The 26,846-nt window shown below is 40.8% G+C and overlaps 1 protein-coding gene across 8 annotated transcripts in view; it reads left to right on the top strand.

The window, feature by feature from the left end:
* The window catches only part of APP (amyloid beta precursor protein), a 211,836-nt gene that overhangs the window by 53,888 nt on the left and 131,102 nt on the right, over positions 1 to 26,846 (top strand). For all 8 annotated transcript variants that reach the window (XM_040055536.2, XM_040055535.2, XM_040055533.2 and 5 more), the window contains exon 2: positions 455 to 622. In XM_040055536.2, the coding sequence (XP_039911470.1) occupies positions 455 to 622 (168 nt within the window). The remainder of the gene's footprint in view (positions 1 to 454; positions 623 to 26,846) is intronic.

Below are 26,846 nucleotides of genomic sequence, written 5' to 3'. Positions count from 1 at the left end.
CATCTTCATAAAACATGATAAAATATGTGCGCTCAACTGAGAGGCTTGAAAAAGGATACACTGTGAGGTTTTTTAGGAAACTCTTGCTTAAAACTTGTTACTGTTTCATTTAATTGTTAGTAACCCCCTCCCCTACATTATAACAGCTGTATTTGGAAAATTAAACCTCTGTAACTGTGCTCCAACTGTGCTCGTTGTTCTGTGTTTAGCCCAAGCTGGTCAGAAGAGAGTTTTGGGCAAAACAGTTTCGTTCCAGCTTTAAAACTATGCTATTGTAATCTGATTTCTATGAACACCCCATTCACATTTCTAACATCTCCCTGGATCAAAAATTTTGTCTTTGCTGTGATTAGGGGGATGAATCTGGAGTTTGTCTCAGACTTGTTTGACCTGTTGCTGCTTTGGCTGGGCTGGAATGTCAAATGTGAGATTAAAACTTTGCTTCTCCTTCTAGGTGCCTGCTGATGGAAATGCAGGGCTGCTGGCAGAGCCTCAGATTGCCATGTTCTGTGGCAAACTCAACATGCATATGAATGTGCAGAACGGAAAGTGGGAATCAGACCCCTCCGGCACCAAGACCTGCATTGGGACCAAAGAAGGGATTCTTCAGTACTGCCAGGAAGTAAGTGCTGTCTCAGGAATAACTGTGGTGGTTGTTCTTTCAAAGTGTAAGTGCAGACACGTGCTGGAGAGCTCAGTGTGTCGGAATCTTCCCTTTCTTTTTTGACCTCTTTTGCTCTGTTGCCTTCTTGTCCTTTCTGAAGAGGTTCTCTCCAGTGCCTGTTAAAACAGCTTCAGGAATTGGTTGCTGAGGGAGTTACTGGGACTGTTGGAAAATTTTGTCTCTCTTCTACCCTTGAGGGTCAATTTTTGTTTAGTATGTGTGCAATGAACTTCTTTCTTATTAAGTGTTTTGAATAAAGCTGAGGTGGCAATTCATTATTTAAAATGACCTTGGTGTTTTTTGGCTGATTTGGAAAGATCAGCTGTAACATGACTTCTATTCTACCATGCCACTGAAATGCACTTGTGCAGTCCAGGGTTACTGGCCTCTGCTGCACACAGAACAATTCAGAGTATCTTATTAGAAAATCTTCCCCTACAGATGAAGTCGCAATGACTGATTTCATATTTGAGAGCAAAAACTTCTTACCCACTTCCTTATATACTAAGAACATGTGGATCCAATTTTGTTTTGTCTCCATGATGTACAATAACCTTGTACTGGTGTGTGACCAATTGAAAAGAAAATGTGTTATTTCATGCAGGTGGAACGAAAGGGCATGGTTTGACTTGCTTTGGTCCTTACATCTGCTATGCCATCTCTCTCTTTTTTTTTTTTTTTTTTTTTTTTGTAGTGAGGGCTATTGCATATTGCCATAGCAGTAGTTGCTTTATTTTCTAAATGTCAAACCAGTTTTGTGAAACTATTTCTTTAGAAAGCAAGAGAATTTATTTTTCAGGTCTTTGCTCTCTTGGCATCTTTATTCTTGTCCTTTCACCCACTGATTTTCTTTCTGGGTTTTGCAGTGTTTTATTCAGTTGTTATTGCATTTGGGCAAAATATTCACTTTAAGGGTAGTATTGTAATGGCAGTTGAAATTGATCCTTCATCAGTAGCTTTGACTCTTTAGTAAGAAAATTGCTTTGTGAAACTCGTATTTTTGTTTATCACTAACAAAAATACCTAACCTATCCTACTAGTACACTTCCAAAGATTTCTTCTGGTTTTCTGTTGTCTTCTTTGACGTATCTAAATAAAGTTGATTTATGCATAAGGAAATTATTGAGGGTGAGGAAAGGGATAATAAAAAGAAGAGCATCAGTGAATATTAAACAAATTAAATAAAATATTATTTAATATTTGCTATTAAACCTGTCTATGAACCCACAAGAGAAATGGAAGAGTTGGACAACAGCACCCACTTCTACCAAAGAAATTAATTTGTAGAGGATTGCTAGTAAATGCAACTCAAACTGGCTTCTTAGCTTTGGGGAACTTCTTGTTATTGTGGTTGGTTTTCCAAATATGCCTAGTATTTCCCTTGCTTTCTGCTGCTTACCTTGGCTGCTAGACAGTACTTGCCAGGGAATGGGACAAATTTGCATTTTCTCATTAGCAGGAAGTAATAAGCAGCAAGTACTGCTTGTGTTGGAATAGTAAGCAGGTAAAAATCTCCTTTTTGATTGCTTTTGCCAAATATTATCTTTTCCTTCCTTTCTTTTCTCTCCTTTAATGCCACTTTTTTTCCCCCCAAAAGAAGGATTGCTTCTTCCTGTGTGCTTTATTTCTTGCTGCAGGCAGAGGCTGAGTGTAAATGCTCTGCTAATCCAGCAGACAGGTACTCTTCCTGCATCCACCTTCATGCTCCCTGGCACTGTGAAAGCTTTCTAGGTTCTTCACTGTTACTGTAGAATCAGCTCATTGTACCATCTGCTGAGGAATTTGGTTTTTTACCCAGCTCTGAAAGAACCTTGAAGTGACAACAAGCAAGGGAAGGTTTGGCATTTCCACCCTGTACTTCAATTGAGAAATCTGTCCATCTGGATTTTGCTGCACATCACTCATGATTGCTGTTCCAGGAATTGTGATAATGACTGCATTGCAAGGGGAGATGCACTTCTATTGTAAGACCTGTAGACTTTGCCCGTGCACCCAGTTCTTCCTCCAGCTTGGGAAAGACCAGAAGGGACATAGCAATAGGAGCTGTTTGGGTGGAAACCCAATGGGCAAGTGCAGTGATCTTCTTCTATGTCTCCTTGGGTCTAAGTTATACAAAATTATACTCCACTCACTGTTAATAATAATAATAATTAAAAAAAAAAAAAAGATACTTTACGTATCTGGCTCTGATTTCTTCCTTGAAGGTATTTTTGAAAAAATAAAAAAAAAATCTCCTTTCATCAAAACTTACATGTTAGACGTGTTTCTTTGCCTCCTTGTTAGCTCTTCATTTAAAAGATCTTCTCTTGACAATGCAAGGCTAGATGCCTGAGTGGTGGACAAAGCACAGGGCTAGGAGGTGCATAGACTACAGAAGGACTTGTATTTCTCTTGCAGAGATGTACTGTGAACCTTGAGATTCTCATTGTTTCCTCTTGCAGTCCACTGCCAGCTTAGGTGGATTTTGATGTCTTGATACAGGAGGTAGCAGTAGAGGAGCATTGCAGAGCCCAGAGGGAGGAACAGGGAATAAGCAGAACCACCTACATGTTTTAAAGATTAAGCTTGCTTGGTTTTGCATCTTTTGAGTGGGAGCTCAGTGCAGCACAGGAAGTATCAGAGTTTCTATTTGGACAACACATCACACAGTTTAAATATGGCAAAGCTCAGTCAGTAAATTGCTTTTTTGGAAGGAAATGGAAGATACTTGAATGCTGCCTTTCAGCCTCCTTGACTTCAGTTAAACTAACACTGAACTCATAGGAAGTGGTCCTGGAAGCATATCTGCACATTTTCTTGTGTTCAGTGTAAGCTGGTGGCTTCTCTCGTTTGTTTTGTTCTTTTTTTTTTTTTTTTTTTTTTAATATTACAAAGTGAAACTTTCTTAGCTGGAATGAAATGCTATGTAGAGAAGTACAGTTTACTAGTGGTTTCTTTTAATGTTAACCTATCTAGCATGCTACTGCCTGGGTTGTTCTTGTTACTGGGAGGTAAAACTGCATGGGCGTGATCTGCAAACAGCTGTCAGATGCGAGGGCGAGAGGTGCTAGAACAAGGGGACATTGATGTGAATTTCGATGGTTTACAGCTCTGTGTGCCAGAATCCTTAAGATGTTGAGTGATCTAGATTGCACTTCAGATCAAGCCACTGGTCAGTGAGTCCTGCTGCTGACACTGCAGCACCAGCTGTTTTAGAGGAATTTTGGGAAAACTCTGCCAAGCTACACAATTACGCAATAACTACACCTGGGGAAAGTTTCTTCTGAACAGCCCCATATGGGTCGTTAGCAGGGGTTCCAAAGCAGGTGGGTACTGCTGCTCCTGGATTTGCCTTTTGGTGTTTTATGGGAGGAGTTGGGCTGTCCCCACCTACACATTATTGTTGTAGGAAGGTGCTTTTGTAGGTCAGTCAGCTCCTGTCTTCCTAACAGCATTCAGAAAACCCATCTGGAGCCTGCCCTTTGTCAAAGTGTGCTTTCGGAGTTACATGAATATGCAGAGTAGAAAGTTCATTTGGGTGTGCTTCATTCCCTGTTTAAAGGGAAAAAACGTTCAGATGGAAGATATTGGTGTATGTTTATTATATTAGCAATTTTGAGCAGATACTATGTGCAGAATTTTATGTCTAGTAGTTAGGATACATTATATGAGTTCCTTGAAGGACTGAAATTATTTTGCCATCTCTGTTGAACTCACTGTCCAAAATGAATTGTAAAACAGTCACAGCTGGCAAAAAAATTATTTTGTCTAAAGCGTGTTTTCTTCCCCCACTTAGTTATGTTTGGAGATTGCCATTTTAGGTATTCATGTAATTGCTCATTGGCTTTTTCTTTTCCCCTAAGACCAAACCATAACTGTAATAAAATAAGTTTGGGTCTGGATATTACGAGGATGAATTAAACCTGGGAGCTTTGTAATCAGCAGCTGGCTCGCTTTGCAGTCTTTACCTAGATGCCTAGAGTAGCTTTCAGATGTAAAGTGAGTGTTGGCTTTGGGAGGTGTTACACTTGGCATCTCATGACTCCTTGGTTTCTTTTGTAAAGTCATTTACACATGTAAATTTTAGTTTTAAACATCACTGGGATGAATGACTATCTTGTGGACAGTGTGTATTTCTTAGAAAAAATCCTCCCTAGAAATAACAAAATTATAAATACATGGTACTACATTCTTAACTATTATCTTTGTGTTATATGGAGCAGAAAATATAAGGGTAAATTCCTGTAATAGATAATACATTATAACTGTTGACAGAACACTGTTGACATTTCCGATTGTTATAAATAAAGTGGCCAAATTAATAATTAAAACAGATTTTATTACACGACCAAAATCGGTCTCGGAAAGCCACAATCAAAAGAAACAGCGTCGAGCCCGGGTTCATCACTGAGTGAACACAGATTTGGACTCTATCGCTCCAAAATCCTCTCTGTTCACCAGGTCTGCCTCCGCCGGGACAGTTTTATACAGTTTTTCGACTATGGCAGAGTTTTTTCTATTCTTTTCTGTCGCTCTTGCTCACTTTGTATATTCATGCAGTCTCTTTTTCTTTGCTGTTGGCCTGACAAAACAGTTTCTGGGAAGACATGAATGCTTATGGGAACCTGGTGTTGAGATGCACGCCCTTGATGATGCAGATTGTCCTTATCATAGATGCATATTGAGTACTGGTAAAGGCCCATCTCTTTTCTATTGCAAATTAGGTGCTTCCTTTTGCGCTGCCCAACTTCACAATTGCAAAGCAGTCTCTTTCCCTGCCCTTGCTTTTTCGATTTTATTGGAATCTATTTGACAAGCATGAATTATTTTATATCATATATTACATGATCTCTAACCATAATGCTTCCAGAAATTATCTGATCATTTTCTCAAATCCCCTAGTTTTGTGCCATGTATTTAGGTACATAGCTTGTGAAACCCAAAAGCCACTTTTAGCCCGGCCCAGTAAAAGCTGGGGTATGACCATACTAAAGCTTTGACATTAATTCACCCCACAATCTCCAGATGTGACAGCTACAACTGTTCTATAACTGCACAGATAATTTGGATTAACAGATACCAGCTTGCCAGCCGAGTTCTTTAGGAGTCAGAGCTAAACATATCCCCAGGTGTGAAAGTGATTGGCTGAATTCAAGCTCAAACAAGGGGACCGTAGCCAATCCCCATGAATCATGGATGCACACAGATTGTTAGTCAAGTCAGCTGGGTGGTACTAAGATCACAACCAATCACGTTTGTAAACATGGTGTAATGGTTTCACATTCGCTAAATTCTGGTCTTAGTACTTACTCTTTCTGTGGGAGAGAGACTAGGAGAAAAAGCAGGCTCAACCTTAAAAATTAACAAATAGTTTTATTAACACACATTAAAAGAATAGAAAAATGAAAGTTGGAAAAAAAAACTAAAACAGAATGAAACTTCAAAAACACTATTCCCTGCCCTTACAAACTGTTCACTTTCTTACAAGACAACATAAAGAGACGAAACTTGTAATTTTCAGTCAGTTTCACTATTTGATAATAGTCTTTCATGAATTCATTAGGGGAAGAGTCTCTCTTAGAGTCATGGATCTCACTGACAACTTAGAACAGTTTCTTGTGGGTTTTAAACTGTCACAAAAACAACCGCCCGGAGAAACCTGCCTTTGTGACCCTCCCAGGAGCAGGCTCCCAAGCTGCTTATGGGTCATGGGTCTTAGACTTTTGCATACTGGGGTGTCACCTTTTAAAGACAAGTAACTCCAAAGCAAAGGATTCTTCACTTCAAGGTACAGAGATATCTTCTCACTTCTTCACTGGCACAGAGGGCTTCTCATCTCTATCTCTATTCAAGCATCTTATAGGATTAATATTACTTAGTCCATCACAAACACCTTTGCTCAAATCCACACACAAAACAATCATCTCTCCAAATACATATCTTTCCCATGATTTAAAGGAATGATCTAAATAGAGAGTTCATTTCCATGGCTCAAGTAAGAATGGAACAACCAGCTCTTCAACCCTCTGTCTTAATAGTCTTTTCACTCTTGCTCTTCTGACTTCATGCTGTTTTTTTTTTCTTTATGTTCACTCTGTCCTTTCTTTCTCTCTCAGAGAAGGGCCAAGCTCTGGAAGCTCCATGTTGTCAGGAAAGGGTTAAATCTGCTCAGAGTCTTTGTCTCTCCTGCAGTAGCTCGTGGTGTTAGATGTTCAAGGCTGCACAAGTGAGGGAGGAAGAACTCACACAGAAACATCAGAGATCAGGGCATCTGGGCAGTCCGGAATCACAAAAAACCCAGGCAGGATCATAAATGCCTTCTCAGCCCACCCTTCAGTGTAAGTCGGGGCGGCCTCAGCCCAAATGGTGCCCATAGCTCTTATCAGGGGCCTGGCAGAGATCTCTCCCTGCTCCAGGGAAGTTTAGAGAAAGTAGCTGTTGTAAAGCAGCAACCTCTCCTTCCCCCCCTCACCCAGGAGCCGATGGAATCCGGCCAGGCCTCAGGCCAGCTCCCCAAAAAAAGGAGGGAGCAGCAGGCCCAGCTCGATGTTACCTGTCTCTCTCTGGCCAAAGGAAAGAAGGAAAAAGACCAGAATTTAGTGAACGTGAAACCACTACATTAATTGGTGTTTCTGCCCGGTTTTGAAATTAAAACTATTACACATGGGAAACTTGAAGTCTCTATATAAGGAGCTGCCCTTCAATAAACATTGGTTGTTGCTGCATGATCTCAGTGTGTTTATGTCACATTCCTGTCTCTCAGCAGCGGCACCCAGATGTCTCCTATTTTGTAAATGGACCAAAAGGCTGGCCCATCTCTTTTTTATCTACTTGCTTGGCTTCCTCTTGTCACCATGTCTGATAGTGTTGTTGTCCTGGGGCGAGCTTCAGGCAGCACTGATGGCAGCAGTTCCTTCCCACTAGTCTTTGCCTTCCTGCTAAAGAGTTTGTTAAACTGCTGGGGATAACAAGGTTTTTGAAAAGAGAAAAATTGTTTGACCTGTTTTTTTCTGAGAATTTGAGACAGAAATGACAATGGTCTTACTGCTTTGATAATGGTTTCTCTCCACCTTGTCATTTTCGTTGTAGTAGAAATGGTTGTTTTTATCTAGGTTGCATATAATGTGCCCTTTCTAGTTTCTCAAAGTGAATAGCCACAGTATTGAAGGTGAAAATGAATTTTAAACCTGCATTACTTGAAATTCAGCAGTCTAGAAAGCCATAAATTTTGCTGTGAGGAAAATGATCCCTTTAATGAAAAGGGAAACATACAGATTTTTGGCAGCACAGAATGTCCTTAAAAACAAATGACATTTTCAACAGAAATGGGTGTTCGTATATTGTGATATGTGTACAGTCATGCTTAAAAATTTGACCAAATGGTATCTTAGCACTCTTTGCATTGTTATTGAGGTTTTAGGTTTTATTTAGCTTTTGGACCACAGCAAAGGTTGAGCTAGTTTACTCTTTCTGCCAGTGCTTAAATTTGATTTGCTTGGAAATAGAGGATTACTACTGATGGTATATTTATCCTGCAGTTAAACCTTAGTATACTCACCTTCTTGAGAAAGAAGGCTGGGATTTTTAGTCCAGACTGTAGTCTACTATTGAAATATATTTCAAATCGAGTGACTAATAAAACTTGGAGCATATGTTGCAAGATGATTCCTGTCTTTCTTTTGTTGATAATAAAAAATCTCCCCTCTTGTTTTTCCCTACACTGATTTTTTTTTTTTTTTGCATCTCTCAAAAAGAAATGAAATGAAAAAATAAGGACTTTTTCAAAGAGCACTTTTGCTTTGAGGCTGAGGGAGGAAAAAGGATGAAAAGGGATGAGAATTGTCAGCATAAATAAATACTTAGGTAAACATGTACTGCAGCGTTTAATGAAACTGCAATGCTGCAGTTTCCTGTAGATTAATTTTGAATTTCACAGATAGGATGGACAAGATTTAATCAATGGGTTCTACCAGCATAATGTTTGTGTCAAAGAGTACAGTAGTTTATTCTGTCTTCTAAAACACACAAATGCAATGGCTGTATGCAGAGCAGCCTTCTTGCCTTGTTTAGTCCATAGCTGAGCTAGCAGGTGACCATTTAGTTCATGGTTGAGAAAAAGTTCTTCATTATCATCCACAATCTGTATTCTATTCTTGTGGTTTGCTCCTTCAGGTTACAAAAGAGCAGCCACACTTGCACTAGATGCTCAGCATGCCCAGCCAAGGGAGCGAAGCTCAGCTGATCCGAGTCCTGGCAGAAGATACTTCTGAGAGGCTGTGTAGTGTTGGATGTGGTGAGACATTGCCTTTCCCACATTGGTGGTATCCTGGTGGGAACAACATAGCTGATGTTTACTGCTGCATTTCAAATTCTCTTTTCTGTCTTACATACAGAGTTCTCATCATATGTGGTCTGAAGTCTTCCTTACGGGGACATTTCCCAGTCTTTCACTGTGTAACTCTGAGATGGACAGGTAGCAGCTGTTCCTTTAATAAGTCTAAGACATAATAGGCATAAAGTGTTGTGGTTCTCTTAATATATATATAAAAATATATTATAAATATACAAGCTGTTAGGTTGCAGCCATTTTCAGGTGGATAGAGAAACTATTTGCAAGAGCATGTAATAACAGAATAAGAGGGAGTGACTCTAAACTGGCAGAGTGAGTTTGTATTAAACATTAGGAAGAAATTCTTCCCTGTGAGGGTGGTGAGGCACTGGCACAGGTTGCCCAGAGAAGCTGTGGCTGTCCCATCCCTGGTATGTGTCCAAGGCCAGTGAGATTGAATCAAGATTATCTTTAAGGTCCCCAGCCAGGCAATTCTATGATTTTTTTCATCCGCCTTTTGAGACCATGGTTACATGGACACTTCAGTCTGGCATAGATCTATCCCACTTTTGTTCAAGATCAGTCTGGGTCCTCTTGAACTCCTGGCACTTTCCACTGTGATGCAGTTTCTATTCTTAGGGGAATGTTGTCAGAAATGGGTCAGTTCCTTGATCCAGTTTCTGTGCTAGCAGTGGCTCTTGGAGAGATTTTAGCAGTAAATGGACAAGAGATGGAATAATGTGGGAGTTGTGCCCTGGCAATGTCCAGGCTTATGTCCAATTCAAGACACTGAAACCACAGCCCCAGCATCTACAAATATACCTTTGCAGATGGATGAGTGATGCCTCCTGGGAATGGTGCTCCTGAGACCTGGAAGGCTGCCCACAAGGTTTGGTTGAGTGGTTTTGAGTATTTAGGGGCTTCATTTCCTTCTGATCTTTCTCAAGTCTCTGTGCATGAATAGGTAGCAAGCTTTGTGTCATGTTCCATACTTTTTTGATTATGCCTATGGCTTTATAGCTTTCCTGTGCTATACCTTGTTATTGTCTCAATCTTAACTTGTTGTTATCTTCTTACCTTGCTTTTCCTTGTGGTAGTGCTAACTGGCTTCTGATTTTGATTTTTTTTTTTTTTTTTTTTTTCTTTCCCATTTCACTGTTGTCCATCCACTTTGGAAGATGTGGAAATCAAAAAATACTGGCTACAGTGGTGATTGCTTCCCAATAGCTGTGTATGAAGCTTGTAGTAGGAGCGGTGATTGGTTATCACAAAATGGGTTCATGTTCTGAGGTCTCTTGGCAAGGAAAAGGTCATTACTCACAGTTTCAGTTGCTGATTCTGCAGGCAAACATAAAGGAAAGACATTTTCTCTCCTTCCATTGCTTTGAAGCTGTCAGGACTTAACAAGTATGTTTACTTGAATTCATAGCAGGGCAATGGCCCCAGGTTGGATGGGGGAAGTATTTCTTGATTTCTGGGACATTCCTTTTTTCCCCAAGCAGTTTACTACTACCAGTTTCTAATTTCTAATTCATACAGCAGCATTATCATCCAGTTAGCCTTTATCCAATTAAAATGATTATGTAGCAATGTACTGAGTGCCTGCTTTAATCTTCCAAATATTGTGTGCCTCTGGTTAATAAAAAATTCCACTGATAATCTTTTTTTATAGATATATGTCCCTTACAGAAAATTGTTCTAGATGGCTGTGGATTAATTATAATCATGGCAAGGTTTCAGAATATCTGTTCAATTATTAATGGGTTTACTCACCTTTTCCCCTTATAAGTATACAGCATGTTTTTAATGGTTTAAGCAGAATTTTAGCTGTTTGTTTTTTTGGTGTGGTTTGGTTTGGTTTTGGTTTTTTGATTTATTTTTTACTTAAGTGGGACAAGATTTTCACTGGAGGGATGTTACTTCATATTACTCACAGAAAAGTTTGAAAGGTGAGGATTTTTGATTTTTAGATTTTTTTTTCAGAGTTCTTAAGGCATTGTATTGGTTTTGCATGGCCTGGTTTTTGGTAGTGGGTGGGGGCACAGAGAAACCCCTGCTGGAGTGGGTGGATGCCTGCGAGGAGGCTGTGAACCTATGGGAGACCCATGGAGAGAGGGGCCCTGCTCCCATGCTGGAGCAGCCTGTCCATGAAGGACTGCACCCTGTAGAAGAGTGACCCAAGCCATAGCAGTTTTGGGAGAACTGTTTCCATGGGATGGACTCATGTTGCAGCAGTTTGCAGAGAGCTGTTTATGGGATGGACTCACACTGGAGAAGTTAGCGGAGAACTCTCCTGTGGCAGGGATGCCATGGTGCAGCATGGGAACAACTCCTCTCCCAGAGCAGTGGGAAAAGCCATGGGTGATGAATTGACCACAGCCCCCATTCCCTGCCTTCCATGTGGAAGGAGGGAGGGGTAGGGGGGAAGGTGTTTTTAAGGGCTTATTTTACGTCTCAGTATCCTGCTCTTATTTCATTAGTAATAAATTCGCCTTATATCTCAAAGCTGAGCCTGTTTTGCCCATGATGGTATTTAATGAGTCATCTCTCTCCCAGTCCTCATCTCAACCCATGAACCCTTTGTTAAATTTTCTCCCCTCTGTCCAGCTGCAGAGGGGAGTGAGTAAGTGGCTTTTGTGGGTGCCTGGCATCTGGCTAGCGTTGACCCATGACAGGCATCTGGTTAGTGTTGAGAGCAAAACCAACATTGGATTTAAGTCCCTAAGATTCCAGATTGTTATGAATCCTTGTATGGAAAGGGAAACTTCCTTTTCTTGAGCTGAGACAGGAGCTTCTGCTAGAAAGACACTGTAGTGTTTAGAAGATGCATCACAGTATCTCTTAAATATCAGCTTTGTATTTTGCGAGTGCCAATAGATGTTGCATATATGAACAGAAAAAAAGAACACTTATTTGTACAGTAATGACAATACCGTGTGTAATTTTTTTTTCTTCTGCCCAGACATGGATATTGAAGCATGAATGCTGTTCATCTGGATATGAAGGAACATTATCCAATGTAACATTTATTTTACCTGCACAGTTTCTTTCTCTAAGTATCATTGTAGATTAGAAAAGTACTGATCCCATGGAAATGTAATGATAGTCAAGATGTCCCATTCCAGCTGTGTGAAGAAACCACACTATGTTTCCAAGCCAATGCAATTTATTTTTGAAATTCTCATCCTGAGTCACAGGTTTTCCTGAAGAACAGTGCTAATTAGGCATTTATAAAACACCTAATTTGTCCATTCATTACTTTCTTCCACTTGGCCTGGGAAGACATCTCTGCCAGAGTTGTAGTCAATAAACGGCTTCCTTGTAAATTCAGATTCTGAGGAACTTTCATTTTTTTTAAGGCACTGTAAAGATCCTTCAGTATTTTTTTGCTTTCCTTATTTAAGCCAAATAACGACTTAAAAAAAAAGAAAAAATTGGTGAGTGTTTCCTCAAACATCTGTGAAGTTTTGCAGGTAATGTCGTTTTTCCAAGTTCCCACACAGTCTGTAAACTCCAGCTGACAACAACAACAACAACAAAATACTCATCTAAGAAGCAGGAATTGGATTGATATTCTGCATAAGTAATCTAAGAGGATTTGATTAGACTAGTCTTATTAAAGCTCAACTTGTAATACCATGTAAGTTAATATGTGTATATTTCTTTGAGATTGTCATAGAAACTAATTTTAAGCTATTTTTTTTAAGCTCTCTATTGCTGAGAGTACATCTGTAGTTATACTAACAGACAATTACTTGCTTAAGTCTTGGAAGATGACTTCTAATATTTTTGAGCCAGTATGGGTTGGAGCCACTCTTGGGTAGTGGTATGATGTATTCCTATCAATTTTGTTTCTTTAACAGAGGCATTGCTCTGGGTTGGAGTTTGAAGCAACATAGAGGACTGAGGAGTCTCCCATATTCAGCCAGGCTTGAAGTTCCTGAATGATCCTGCTTTTGCAGCCTTGCAGCTTATATGTCTTGAGCTGTTGTAGCTCAGGATCTCTAGCCAGATCTGAGATGGTCAGATTTTGCAAGCTGATTTTTTAAGAGTTTCTTACCAGGAGAGCTGCTACACAGTGGTTTGGCACAAGTATTGAGCCTTAAGCAGTATATGCTGTTGCAGAAACAGTCAGTTTTCTTATCTCCTTCCTCCTCATTTCTTCTCTGCTAAATTTTAGCATATGTCTGATCTTACAGCAGCAATGAAGTTTAGGGAACTGAAATGGCATAAAGCAAAACCCTGCAGACAGAAAAAGGACAAGTTCAAGTTCCTCTGTGTCCTCACTGTGTCCTCAGATGAGCTGGATTGGTGATGTTGGAGGAAGTATGAGGGCAGGACTTCTCATGACAGCTGACCAGAGGGTGGCTTTGCTATGGCCTTTGAGCAGCCTGTGAAGAGAAGCTTTCTAGATATTTTTGAGGGCACTATATCTTTCTGCCACTTGGTTCTGTGTGTTTTCAGAAGAACACATGCTCTTAATCCCTGAATTTCGCCAGCAAGCTTTCCCTGGCAATAAAAAAAAGACAACATAAGCAGTTTGAAAGGGGAAAAAGTCCCAATATTATTAGGTCAAGAAGACAGGTGTCAGATCAAGTCTATAATGAAGAGTAGGCCACCCATTAATCAGAGATGAAAATGTGGATCCACAATTTCATTTTAGCAGCAGTAGAAACATAAGTGGAGGGCAAATATACTCAAAAATACCAGAATCTGTGCAGAAAATGAGAGAAAAGGCAGGTGAAAATAAGGAAATGTGGAAAAGGTGGTAGTTTTAGGCAGAGTAATGACAGCCGGAAGGACAGAGGGGAATTGGCAGGTGAATCAAAGACTGAGAAATTTGATGTAATTCAGTATCCTTGTAGTGGTTATCTGATCTGAAATCTTTTTTTTTGGGGGGGGGTCAGTTGCTGAAGAGTTCCACAGATTCCACAGACCTGTCACAAAGATTTGAAGTAAAAGCATATGGACCCTCCATCTCAAATGTAGAATCCTAATTGCTGCTGATTTTGCTATAACTTTGGTTTTTGCCAGGGTTTTGCAGCTGGAGGTACAGGAGGAGCATCAGTATCGCATGCTGGTTTCTAAGATAAGGATTTTTTGTTCTGTTTGGCAAATTAAAATACTGGCTTTTTCATAACATAAGTGGATTTGATATTTGCAAATCAATTTATCATGTGTAGCTGTGTCATAGAATTTATGGCTTATGAGGTGTCGGACTGTCAGGGGGTCAGCCTGGTGTTTTTCACTAAGTTTCAGCAACAGAGTGGTGCCAATGTGCTTGCACTGTGCTGAAAATTAAATGCAGAAATCTGTGCAAATCCTTACATTAACTTTGCTTCTTAGATTAATCTTTGGAGAAGGAACTTCATTCTAGTTTAATGTTTAACTTTCATGAGTGATAAAGTAAAGCTTATTTCAGTTACCCCACTAAACAACAGGAACTACACACAGAGCACAGTAATAGATTGCATCAAAACATAATCATGAAGATAAGAGCATTTAAAACTTAGATCTGCTTTTTTGGTTTGTTTGTTTCTGAAAGTTTCAAGAGAAGTGTAGGTACAGTTCTGAGAGGCAAGAAGTAATTTCTCTCCCAAGATGAGCCAAAGGAGTATGGAATGTTCAGGATTTCTTGTGTTTTTTTGGTTTTTTCAGCAATTTGAAAATCCTTTCAGTCCAGAAGTCCTTGATCGGATTGGTCATATTTTATTTATTTGTGTTTACTTCAGTCCAGTTCAGTGAACTTAATTCTTGTTGGAGAAAGGGTGCCAAGGATCATTTTAATTTAAAAGTATTGTTTGCCAGCCTTACTGTGAAACAAAAGTAAAAAAAGACACATACAATAAATTATCATAATTACTGTTAATGTTAAAGTTCTCTCTGGATTTTGAGGAACTGGCAACCGTGATGATTTTGTGAATAGGCTGGGGTATCTGCAGGCAAGATGCAGGGTACAGAGGGACATTTACACGGGCATGTTCCAGCTTTGCAGTGGTTTATATTGGAAAGCAGATGCAGGATTACAGTTCTTACTCTGTCCTTTGAAATTCAGGATCAACACATCTGAGAAGATTCATCATTTACTTGGATTTTAGCTTATTCTGATGTTCCCTTTGCTCAGTGCCTTTGAGTAGTTGGAAATGAATATTCCATTTCAGAGAATAAGATCTTAAATGCATTGGTGTTGAAGTTTTGTGGGATATGCTTGGAGTTTGTTGTGCCCCAACAGTGTTGTTCTCTAGGGATTGACATCACTGTGGTCGGTTGAGTCACTGGGAGCAATTTGGAGTGGTTTCTCCATTTGGCAGCCATCCTAATCCTTTTGGGACTGGTCCTTTGTAGAAAAAAGAAAAAAATTAAATTTTTCGTATTTCAGGTTTTCTTGGAGTTGGATTGAATCTTTCTGTTAGAGAAACTGGTGTCAGGTGATTCCTTAGAGTGACTACCTAGAACAGAGGCTAGACAAGACAAAGAGAATAAAAGTGGGTATTTATTAGAGGCCTTCAATAGGTACACATTGGGAAGTCAGAAGCCTCCAAGACGCTACACCCAAGATGGACAATAGCCACGAGTTTTTCATACAGATAAAAGTTTAGTCCATTTACATATCAGGGGTTAATCCTCCAATTACAGCTTCAGGTAATGAAGTAATTTACTCCAAGTTTGCCTCCTCAAATTCACTGTTGTTTACATTTTTTCAGGGCCTGAGACAGTAAGGTGTCCTTGAGTTTCAGGCCTAGAGAGAAATCGCTTTGTCTGAATAAAGTGGGAGAACACTAGCTGACAGGCTATGGAGTCTTAGAGTTATACAGTAAAGCAGTACAGGATCTGAAAAGTATAAAAGTTAAATCCTAAGGCGTCGCAGGTTTCGTACTGACTTCAGTGGAGTATGCAGTACCAAGCCTCAAAAAATGTTTTGCAGTTTGCGTGGGAACATACTGCTGGAGGAAGAAAGCTGGCAACAAAACGTTCAGCTTCTTTTTCGCTGGGGAATGGAGCACTGAGATGTTCTTTGGTTTGCAGGCTTTTGAGCTCCTTCTGGTAAGTGTAAAGATGCCTATAGGCAGCCCAGTGACTGGGAACTTCATGCACATGGAAACTTTGGTGCTTATGTAAGTTTTTTTTGAGAGCTTCTGTCAGAACCCTTCTTCTTCCTAATGTGTACAAAGTAGCCAGCTCTACAGTAGTGTTTCTTACCTATAAGTGGAAAAAATGACCCAAAAACTTTGGCTCCTAACTTCTGTGGTACGTGCACATCTTGGAGCCTGTGAGTAGTGGGGGTTTCCTGAGAAAGTGCAAAGGTGAACTGTGGGCCTGTTCTCACTGCTGGAAAATAAACCAAGGTGGGTGGGTCTGATGCGGTTGTGCAGCAACAGAGAGGGACTTTTTGCTGCATGTTTTTCATTCTGAAAAAACAAAGTGTATTTTACAAAAAAAGAGTGCACAGGGAATGTTAAACAGCTGAATTTGCCCTGGGAGATGCTTCATGTGTACTTCTGTTTCAGCCCTAGAGCTGACTCAACCTGCCATTACAGACCTTGTGCTTGTGTGTGTGGAGTCCATCAGTTGTGGAAGTCTGGTGTAGGAAAAAGATGATAGGACTTTGCTGCATAATGCACATTTGATGATGCCCACTTCACTCCTTGCTTTGCTTTCAAACTGGTGTTTTCTGGTGGACTCCAGGGTACAGCTTCACTGGAAGGATCATAGCCAGAAAGCCTTTTTTCAGAAGTGAGGAAAGACTGGGAGGTTCTCTTGGTAAATACCCACATGGACATCATTGAGGGAACTCAGGATGATGGCCTACTTCTTTAGAAACCACTGTGTTTAGCAGAAAATTTGGATTAGTTGAGTTTTCAGTCAAATTTAGTAACGGGAAATGAAGACACCAATCCGTTTACTAATATAAACCAGTTTTACATCCTTCGTGAACAAATTTCTAAACTTTGTTGCAAAGATCTTTGTAGGTGGCAGTCTTGATTATCTCTGACTATCTTACTTATTTTCTTCTACAATGAAACAAAATCGGAGAAACAGTAAGTGCAATTCATGAGTAAAAGTGAATGGTCAGTGATCTGCAGAGCTTTGATGCTTTTATAGGTTAATGAAGATTACTTAATATTGTGTTGGAACATTAACTTTCAGTAATGTTTGTGAATATTATCAAAGACATAAGCAGTAGATACTGATCCCTGTAAAGCAGAATTTGCACCACATGTGTGCAAACTGTTCCTTGGCAGATTTTTTTCTTTGTGTGACTTGCTGAGGCCTCCATTGCCTTGATGCTGAGTTCTCTCCCTTTCCACCCTCCCCGCCCCTCCCCCCCCCCCCCCTCCTCCGCAATGCAAAAATGTGAAACAAGTTGCTGTGGAAGTTTGTCCTGGTTTAAAAGACACCTGTCTGTCAGAGAAGGCAGGAACCTTCCTAGAATGGAAAAAATGACCCCCGCCCTCCAGATTATTATAACTTTGAAATTATGGGGCTTTCGGACAAAGATATGGGAAAAAGAATAACAGTTCTTTACTAGAATATATATATATAAGTATATATATGTGCAAGAAGACAGACATACAACAACAGCAACAACACAAACAAAAAGGAAAGACCCAGCCTTTTTCCCCGCCTGTCAAGCACTTTCCCTTTGGCGTAGCTGCGATCACAACCGACAGGGGCGCTGATGGCTCCGTTGGGGCAGAGAGGCTGCAGTGACTCCTCCACGGCTGCAGGGGCGCTGTTGGCTCAGGGTGAGGCAGAGGGCAGCAGACGCCATCGCTGAGCCGCCCAAGGGGGTCATGGTGGCCCCGGGAGGAGAGAGAAGGTAGGAGGTGAGGGATGTTTCTGTTTTCCCCTGGCTCTCATGTGTCTCGAGGGTGTCCTGGCGATGGCAGCAGCAGCAGCAGCAGCCGCCGAGGCTCCATTAAGCAGCCAGGAGATGCTCCCTCGGGAGAGAGAGGAGGTGGGGACCCGGTTTTCCCCTGAGGCACCCAGGCAGATGGTGAGAAGCTTTGTCGCAGCAATGGCGGGTACCGAAAAGTCCCAGTCTAATGGCCACTCCTGCAAGCAGTGGTCTCCAATGGTAAGGAGAAATGGCAAGAAAGACTCAGCTGTAGCAGCGAGTCCCCCTGGGCAGGACAAGTCCAGCACCAAAACCCACAACCATCCGCCCTCCAAACCGGGCAAAGACTGACCCACTCCCACGCAAGAAACTTCCTGGCCAGCCACTACACCGCTTCTCCCTCTCCCCCAGAACCATTGCAATGATACCACAAGGCCCTGGCTATGTCTTTTGTCTTTTAAATCGAGGTCCATCCACCATCTCTATGACAACAAATGGGAGGAAAGTTCTCTAAAGAAAAAGAGAAAATCTGACCCCCAGCAAAGTCTCTGCAATGTTTATGATTCAGCATATTCTTCTTCTTTTATTAAATTCTCAGTTTCTTTGGAAAAGAATTATAAAAACTCATTCAAATTAAAAAAAACCCAAACCTGATGAACAATGGTTCTTTGAAAATATTGCTACTTTGAAGCTGTTATAAATTGATAGCCGATTTGATTAATATAAAGAATTTATTCCATAGTAAAAATACAATCGTAGAAAGCCACAAGCGAAAACCAGCACTGTGCCAGGCGAACAGTAGCAGGTGAGACAGGGAGGGGCTCTCTGGCACTGCTTCACCGTGTTTCATGAAATGTGAATATCACGGAGTCCTTTTTATATGCTCTCAGGCTTTTTGGGGGTCCTCTTCTTCTTCTGTTGGTCTTGCCTTCTCTTCCATGTTGGGACATGTTTCTCTCTTTATCCCAAACCTCAACAAATCTTTTGGAATGCAGTCCTTCCAAATGAGTATTCATGATGGTTTTGGTAAATAACCCCTGGAATACACATCTCCCAGACGAATGTTCATGCTGGTTTCGATGTAATCTTGTTGGATGAAAATCCTCTGGAATATGCGTCTCCCAGATGATTATTTATGCTGGTTTTCTTTTTGCAGATGAGATTAATTTAGTTTCAGCATGAATTTATTTATATCATGTATTACAAAGCTGAATGCTTGAAGCAAATTAAAGTGTAGAAGCTTTTTGTCTCCTAAAGTGTAGTATCAAAATTTCTGAAATGTTTCCAATATTATTTTCAGGGAATTCTTTTAAGGGTAGAAGGTGGCATATCTTCAAACACATTTGTATCATAAGGGGTTTTCTGCATTTGAAAGTTACTTCAGGCTTGCAGGTTTAAAATGAAATCCTGAGTAATTTCATGTGGGTCTTATCAGAAAAAAAAAATACATTTTTTAAGCTTCCTCAGATTTTGGACTGGAATTTATTGCCTTTGTTTTGGAGCATTATCATTTTGTAGAGTCTCCAGTTTGAAATACTGCCATATATAAAACATCAAAGACTAATGAACATCTGTGTTGGTAGTGGCTCCAAGTTGCAGTTCACTTAGGTAGATAGGGCTTTGGAAAATGCTTAGTGGCAGTTTTTGTTGCTAAGCTTTCATTTAACTTAATTTAATCTGAGATATAGTTAATATAGGTAATGGACATCAGCAGTGCCTGATTTCAGTCATGTATTCTGCAGGTTGCTCTCCTAAGAGGGCAGTTTTCAGGCTGAATTCTTATATCTATGCAAGGCAATGGTGAGGCAGTTCTGATTATTCTGGACAAAACAACTTATGGGAAAGAATTGGAGAAAAACATATTTATAAATATTTGTCAAGGAAGGATTGATTTTATTTCTTTATAAGTGAAATTTTTATCCTTTCTTTTTTTCCTGACACCAAATATTCTCAGTATGTATTCAAAAACTATAGTCTGTGTAATGTGTATCTTATTCACAAGAACAACAGTGATGAAAACACTTTGCAATTTGATTTATAAAGAAAGAAAAATGCAGCATCATCTTACAGCTGCTCAGGTAATTACTTTTAAATATCTTGTTTGAAGGACCAAGACATGGAAATATAGGACACTGAATGTATGTAGTTCACAAACGAGATGTTACTGCTCTGAATGTTTTCTGTAGGTGTCCTCCCTATAGCTTCATTCTTCATTCTTTCATTCCATTTCTAGTTTTGTTCTTCCTTTTTTTTTCCTCTTTTGAGGTCAACTTTTATTTTAGAGTGTCAGGTAGTCAATTTTAAATTGAAGATTTCCCCAACTTTTTCTGTGTAGCTTTCGCTACTGGACTAAACTGTGTGTCATTTTCTTGTGTCCTGGATGATGGGATACAACCACTGTTTCAGAATATGACTTTGTAATGCCACTTGACATTCTTGGTACTAGACCCTGAAGTTGATTTCATGAAAAAGGAAAAAAACAGCTTTGTTTGTCCCTCAGGGCATGCATACAAATGAATCTAGGCTCTTAGATTAGTAAATTACCCTTTGGCTACATCTGCAGTAAACTCAAGAATGCATACATTATTTAATTATGAAAAATCATAATGGGCCTGTTGCTTTGTGACAGTTTTTTCATGGCCTCAGAGACAACTCTGACATAAAGTAGGTAATTTTGGAAGCAGTAGAACCTGGAAACACTTCAATAGAGACCAGTTAGGTTTTTCCCGGTATGTTTTCACAGATTTTCTGCTACAGATTAGATTTATTTTGTACTGTGATTTCCTCAACAAACATAACCAACAACTTGGCCACATATGTTCTGATTCTATAGAAAGGTGAGAAGTTTCTTTCAGTAAGGCTTGTGAAAGTAATTCAGGAGGTAATCTGATGATTTTAAATATGCATATTATAGCCCACTTTTATTAATGATTTCTTTGAAATTCTGGGAGAAGGATGTGGCAGCACCTTGGCTCTGTGGGGTATTGGGGCTAGCTCTGCACCCCAGGAGCTGCCACAGTAGTGTGGGTGTTATAGAGGATTCATAGCCAATCTAATATAAGGTAATTTTATTTCACCATTTAAAAGCAATCTGGGACAGCCACAATAAAAGATACAACTTCGATCCCAGGTTATCCAAGTTGGGTGAATGCAGGGACGGCTACAAATGAACCAGTCCCTCCCTGTTCACGATCTTTCCTAGGTTCAGGGAGCAGGTTTTATTCAGTTTTTCTTCCTTGAGGCAATTCTATTGTTAGCTTTTGTCTACTGTGCGTGTTCATATACTTTCTTTCTCTTGCTGCTTGGCTTTGAATGCCTTTCCCGGCAAAATCGAGGACCTGAATTGGGTTCTGAGAACTCGGCATTCAGATGCTGATACACGACATCTCCAGGTTTCCCTCTTCTAGATCTATATCATGTGTTGTTCATCAGAGAAGGTAGTGGACCCTCCCTTGATGGATGAGGCATCTCCAGCCAGTCCTTTTCTGTTGTAAATTTGGACTTCGCCCTGCAATTGTCTGGAGTTCTAACAGTTGCAAATTAGTTTCGGCAGCCAGAAATGTCTGCACAATTTTTGGAAACCCTAGTGTGTAACATAGTTTTGTGTTATAACATATAACATGCTTGAAACACGAATTTATTTCAAAACATATATCACATGGGGAACTGTGCTCCCACAGCAAAGCTTTAGGATGCACGGAACCTGTAGGAGCGGAAGCACACTCCTGCAACCTTTGGCTTTCACAAGGACCAGGATGAAGGACTAAAGAGACCTTCTTCTCTTGGGTAAATCCACAGGTTTATTTGTGAAGGGGTCCACAAAGGAAAAAGGCAAGAGCACTGATGTGCAAGGGGTTTTTAACAACAGGAGTGGAGGCAACTTGCAACCAATCGGATTTAACTAGGGAGGAGCAGAGGGTGGAGAATACAACTGGGGAAACTAATGGGATAGCAGTGTGGGAGGGATTGCATTGCCTAGTCAAAAGGGCTTTGAGGGAGGTTTGATGGACATGGAACATGCTAGGTAAAGGGGTGGGATTTACAGTAATGGACAGGGAGGGTAGGCAGGGTTTAGGTGACTGATAGGGAAGGTACTGGAACAAAAGGTGTGGAATAACGATATAGGGAACAAAATCTGGGGTAAACCATTAACGTATAAAACATAGGAGAAACTGGAATGAACTATTTAAATAGAACACAACAGAAGGAAATAGTAACTTTGTGCCTGTAGTGATTTTCACAAAGTGGTTATGTTCTTTATTTCATGCCTTCAAAATGATATGCCATCCCTGGGCAGAAACTGCTGGCACAAGATCTGCTTCTTTCCCTGCTAGCCCTTTTTGAAACATATGCTTAAGGTCAAATGCAGCATTTCATCTTCATTATGATAATACCCCAAGAAGAAACGTCAGACGTTGTTTGGATCTTTGGTGTTTTGTTTTGTTTTTCCCCCCTCTTTTTATTTTTTTCTTCTTATATTTGTTTTTTTAAAAGAATAGTAAGGATTGCTCCTGAAGATATTCATCAGGTAGCTGAGCTTTTATTGCAGTCCCCAGGATGCTGATGCTGTGGCCAGCATAGTTTTGTTTAAGCACCTTTCTTATGTATCAGTTGTCTTATGTGGATCGCTGGCATTTCATATATTGATTTGATTGAGGAGCTCCTGCCAGGAGAAAACTATGCCTCACATTTATCCCATGGACTGTGCTGTTCTAGGTATGGCAGCCTGCAGGAGAACCTGGAAAACCAGACCCAGGCTCTCTCACTGTCCTACCTTCCTTGGTCTGGTGCTGCAGTGCCTGAGACAACCTTTTGTTAGGGGTTTGATGCTGGCCAAATGCCAGTGCACTCACGAAAAATTCATTCTCCTCTGCTATAGCTGAGCAGAGGAGCAGGAAAGTCAAGACCAAAGGGACTCACGAATTGAGATAAGGACAGGGAAGAAACACTTTAAGGGCAAAACAGCCTTCACACTTTAAAAGGTTTAAAGTAAAAAAAAAAACAACAAAAAAAAACACAAAAAACACAACGGAATTAAAAGAGAATAATGAGAACTAGTGTAAACCTTTAGAACACCTTTCCCCTCCCCAGCCCTTCTTTCCTTCTCACTTTTAGCACAGAGAGACAAAACATGGGGTTTGTAGTCAGTTTGTCCCTTATAAATTAAAAAAAAGTCTTCAGTTTGCTTAGGGAGAGGAGTCTCTTTGCTATGCCATGGGGTCTTTCCCACAGGAGACAGTTCTCTGTGAACTTTTCCAACATGGTTCTAATTTTCCTGAGTAGCAGTCCCACCCAAACCTGCTGCAATGTAAGTCCCTCCCATGGGCAAAGCAGTCTTCCCACAACTGTTTTTTTTGTGGGCCATGTTCATGGGGTACAGTGTTTTAAGGATGAGCTGTTGTAGCATAAAAGCAAGGGTCCTCTTTTCTATTTCTGGAAGGAAGAGTTTTCTCTCTGTTCCAGCCTCTCACCAGATCACTGCTTTTCAACATCCACCTGCTCCAGTGTGACCACCTTTTTTCTCATGGGCTGCAGGTGAATTCTGCATCCCCCCCATGAACTTCATGAATTACAGGGAAACAGCTTGTTGTATTATAGTCCTCATCATGGCTTGCAGAAGAATTTCGACTCCAATGCTCTGAGCACATCCTCCTCCCCCTCCCTCCTTTTCACTGCCGTTAGTACCACCATGTTGTTCTCTTCACGTGTCTTCATTTTTTCCTTTTCTCTGATTCGGGAGAGAATTGGTCTCTTTAGGTTCGTTTGTTCTGAAGTTCTATCTATTGAAAAGGTTTTATAGAGTTCTGCAGCAGTGAAAAGTTGATCCTGTCTGGGCTCTGCACTGAGGAATTGTTTACTATGCCTCTCGCTGCTGGTCACTTGGTCTCTGTCAGCACTGTGCAAGCCGTGCTGGCTGCTGGATTTTTTCAGTGCCTCTCTTCATGCAGGGTGCTGAAAAGGAGAAAAGCTGCTGCCGGTGCTTTTGCCCCTTCTGTCTGCAGCAAGGCTGGTTAAAAGCAGCTAAGCAAATAAAATTCATTGTGAGCCATGCCAAAATAGCAGCGGCCGCATGGTGCTGCCCTGGCTGTGCAGCCCCAGCTGTGCCGATCTCAGCCGCAGGGCCACTTCTGGCCGTGTTGTCTCAGCCGTGTGGTTACTTGTACCACTGGGATGGTCCCCCCACAACAGCATGATCCCAGCAGCCCCTCTGGGAAGGAGCCTGACAGCCCCTCACCACCCCTCAGAGGACGGGAAGAAAGAGCAATTATACACCTTTTTTTCCTTCTTAAATATGTCATCACAGAGGTGTTGGTAACTTCTCTAATTGGGCCAGCCAATATGTCAATCTTCAGAGCCTTTTTAGGGATTGGCTCTGCTGGACAGACTAGAAGTTTTGAGGAGCTTTTTTCCCAGAAGCAGCTTCTGTGGCTTTTTTTCCATCTCCACTGAAATCAAGATTAACCTATCACAGCTTTAAAGAGTGAAGTGGGTGGATAAAATATTGTATCATGCCTAAACAAGGAGGTTTTTATTATTGTTTTTAAATTACTTCTGGCTGCTTTTCCCCCTTGCCCTCCATCCCCTTTCTGGGAGGACAGTAGTCCTTGTCCATTGTACACGATACATTACTTTGAGATAAAAATACCCTGTTAGTTTTATGAGGTATTATTCTGTCTCACTGCTCAAATGCTTAACCTTATTCATGCAGAAATTTAATTAAAAAGAGCAAGCACAGAAGCAAAAAAAAAAAAAGGCAAAAAATCACCAACACACCAAACCCCAAGCTGTTAATTGCTTCTGGTGAGTAGAGTAACAGGCAGATGAGGTTTCAACTCGAGAGTGAATGTGTGAACAGGCTTGCGGTGACATGGCAAAGTGAACTGTGCTGCCTCTGTGAATAAAATACTCGGCCTATGGAGAAGTAGAAGTGCTTGTTGTGCTCAAAGTGGACTGGGAAGCAGCTTAGAAGAGACTGTAAATCTAGCCCTGTTTACTCTGAGGTTTTATAGTATGAAAAGCTGGATAGCCTCTGCAATTACACGAGAGAGGCTTTAGAAAACTTGAAACAGAGAAACAGAATATTCTTGGCAGGGTTCAAGTTTTGGTTTGGTTTTCTTACTGCATACAGACATTTGTGCTATAAAATTGCCTTGGGTTATGTAACCAAAAAAAAGTGTATTCTATTTCATCTGTTGAAAGCTGTTTTTTGTGAGATGTTTTTTCCTTATCTCTTGTGACCCCAGGGAGAGGAGGGGGGCCTTCTGATAATGGCCCAGCTATTAAAACCAGGTGGAGCAGTGTTTCTTATCTCTTTCACCACCCCTCCATCCTCCAGGGGGAGGTCTTCTGATAATGGGCCATTAGGGCCCACCAATGACATGACACATTCCATCATCCCATTGTGAGATGCTCCACACTGGGGGAGGAGCCAACCTTTCCTAGCTGGATAAAAACTGGGACTGAAGAACACAAGGTATCCTGTTTTTCCACTGGATCCTGGAGGGAGACCAGACCCATCTCACCACCACTGGATTTTCTACAGGACCATCTCTACTCCACAGAACCACATCTGCTACTCCAGGAGGACTTATTTGGACTGCTTCCAACACCCTGACCGACAAGGTGTCAGGTTGTATCCCTGACTCTGTCAGGGTTTTTACAGGATTGTTGCTTGCTTGTTTGTTTGGGTATTTTTTTGTACTACTACATTTGTATTTTCCTTTTTTTAATATTCCTAATAAAGAACTGTTACTCCTATTCCCATATCTTTGCCTGAGAGCCCCTAATTGCAAAATTATAATAATTTGGATGGGAGAGGGTTTACATTCTCCATTCCAAGAGAAGCTCTAGCTTTCCCTGGCAGACAACTGTCTTTCAAAACCAAGACAAAATCAAGAACTTGAAAGGCAGTGAGTAAGATGTTTGATGATGCAGCCTTATTTCTACTTTCATAGGCTTTGACATTCCCTGTGTGCAGAGAAAAACGTTAAGAGAAAGCCAGTACGAGTGTTCGGTTTAGATCTGTGTAAAATATGGAGCCCAGTGTGTGTATTAGGGTTGAGCAGTCTGCCTCATGACTGGCAGCCTTTCTGAACACTTTAATTACAGGGGAAGTGGCAATCTTGTGTGAAATTCCAGAGGAAAGCACATTAGGGAATTTTAAGAGAAGAGGTCATGTGTGTATGAAGCGTCATATGGGTGAACCAACCCCACTGGTCACTGCACTGAAACCAGCACATACCACTACCACTCTCGATACCCCAGGCAATTGGAATGATATATCTAGATGTTGTATGTATTCTGCTCACAGAAAAAAACACTAAGTGTGTGTTGTAATGACCAGGGGTAGAAGTTGCAGCAACATTTGATCCCTGACCCCATCTCCCCCTGATCTGTGGTTAGCGACTAGAAGGTTCATCATCTCCCATCTCGCTCACACATACACTCACACCTGCATGTTTTGTTTTGCTTTGCTTTGCTTTCCATGGGATAAAATCAGTAAAGAAGTGAAATTCTCTGGAGTCTGAGCCCAGACTGTCAGACTCCCTTTGAGTTTCCTTGGGACTCTGGCTCGATGGTGACTTAAATGGAGAGAGACAGCTTCAATTCATTAATAATACAATAATGCATCCACTGTATTGGAGTGAACTGGATCAAGGCAGTACAAGGAGGAAAAAGGCACAATGCCAGAGGCAGAGTCTAGGGTCAGATAGGGGTATTTATGCACCCCAGTGTGGGTGGGGAGTTAAGGTGTCATCTGAGGGAAGGGTCTAATGGGAGACAGTGATTAAGAATATTAAAATTCTTGCACCGAATATCAACTTATGATAACAGAGAGAACTAGTTCTCGTAACAATTTGCATAGAGAGCATATCATTAAGCCTTTTGCTTATGGCACTGAGAAAGGGGTTTCCCAAGGCATTTTTCCAGGATTCTCTTCTTCCCCGGGGAAACTATCCTCTACAATGAAGGAAACTAGTTGGAGTGTTGAAATGTTTGCTGACTTTGCATGCCTAGAGAAAAAAGGAAGAGGA

The sequence above is a fragment of the Hirundo rustica genome, chromosome 2, assembly GCF_015227805.2.
Source record: "Hirundo rustica isolate bHirRus1 chromosome 2, bHirRus1.pri.v3, whole genome shotgun sequence".
Lineage (NCBI taxonomy): Eukaryota > Metazoa > Chordata > Aves > Passeriformes > Hirundinidae > Hirundo > Hirundo rustica.
This window is presented reverse-complemented; position numbering and strand designations above follow the sequence as displayed.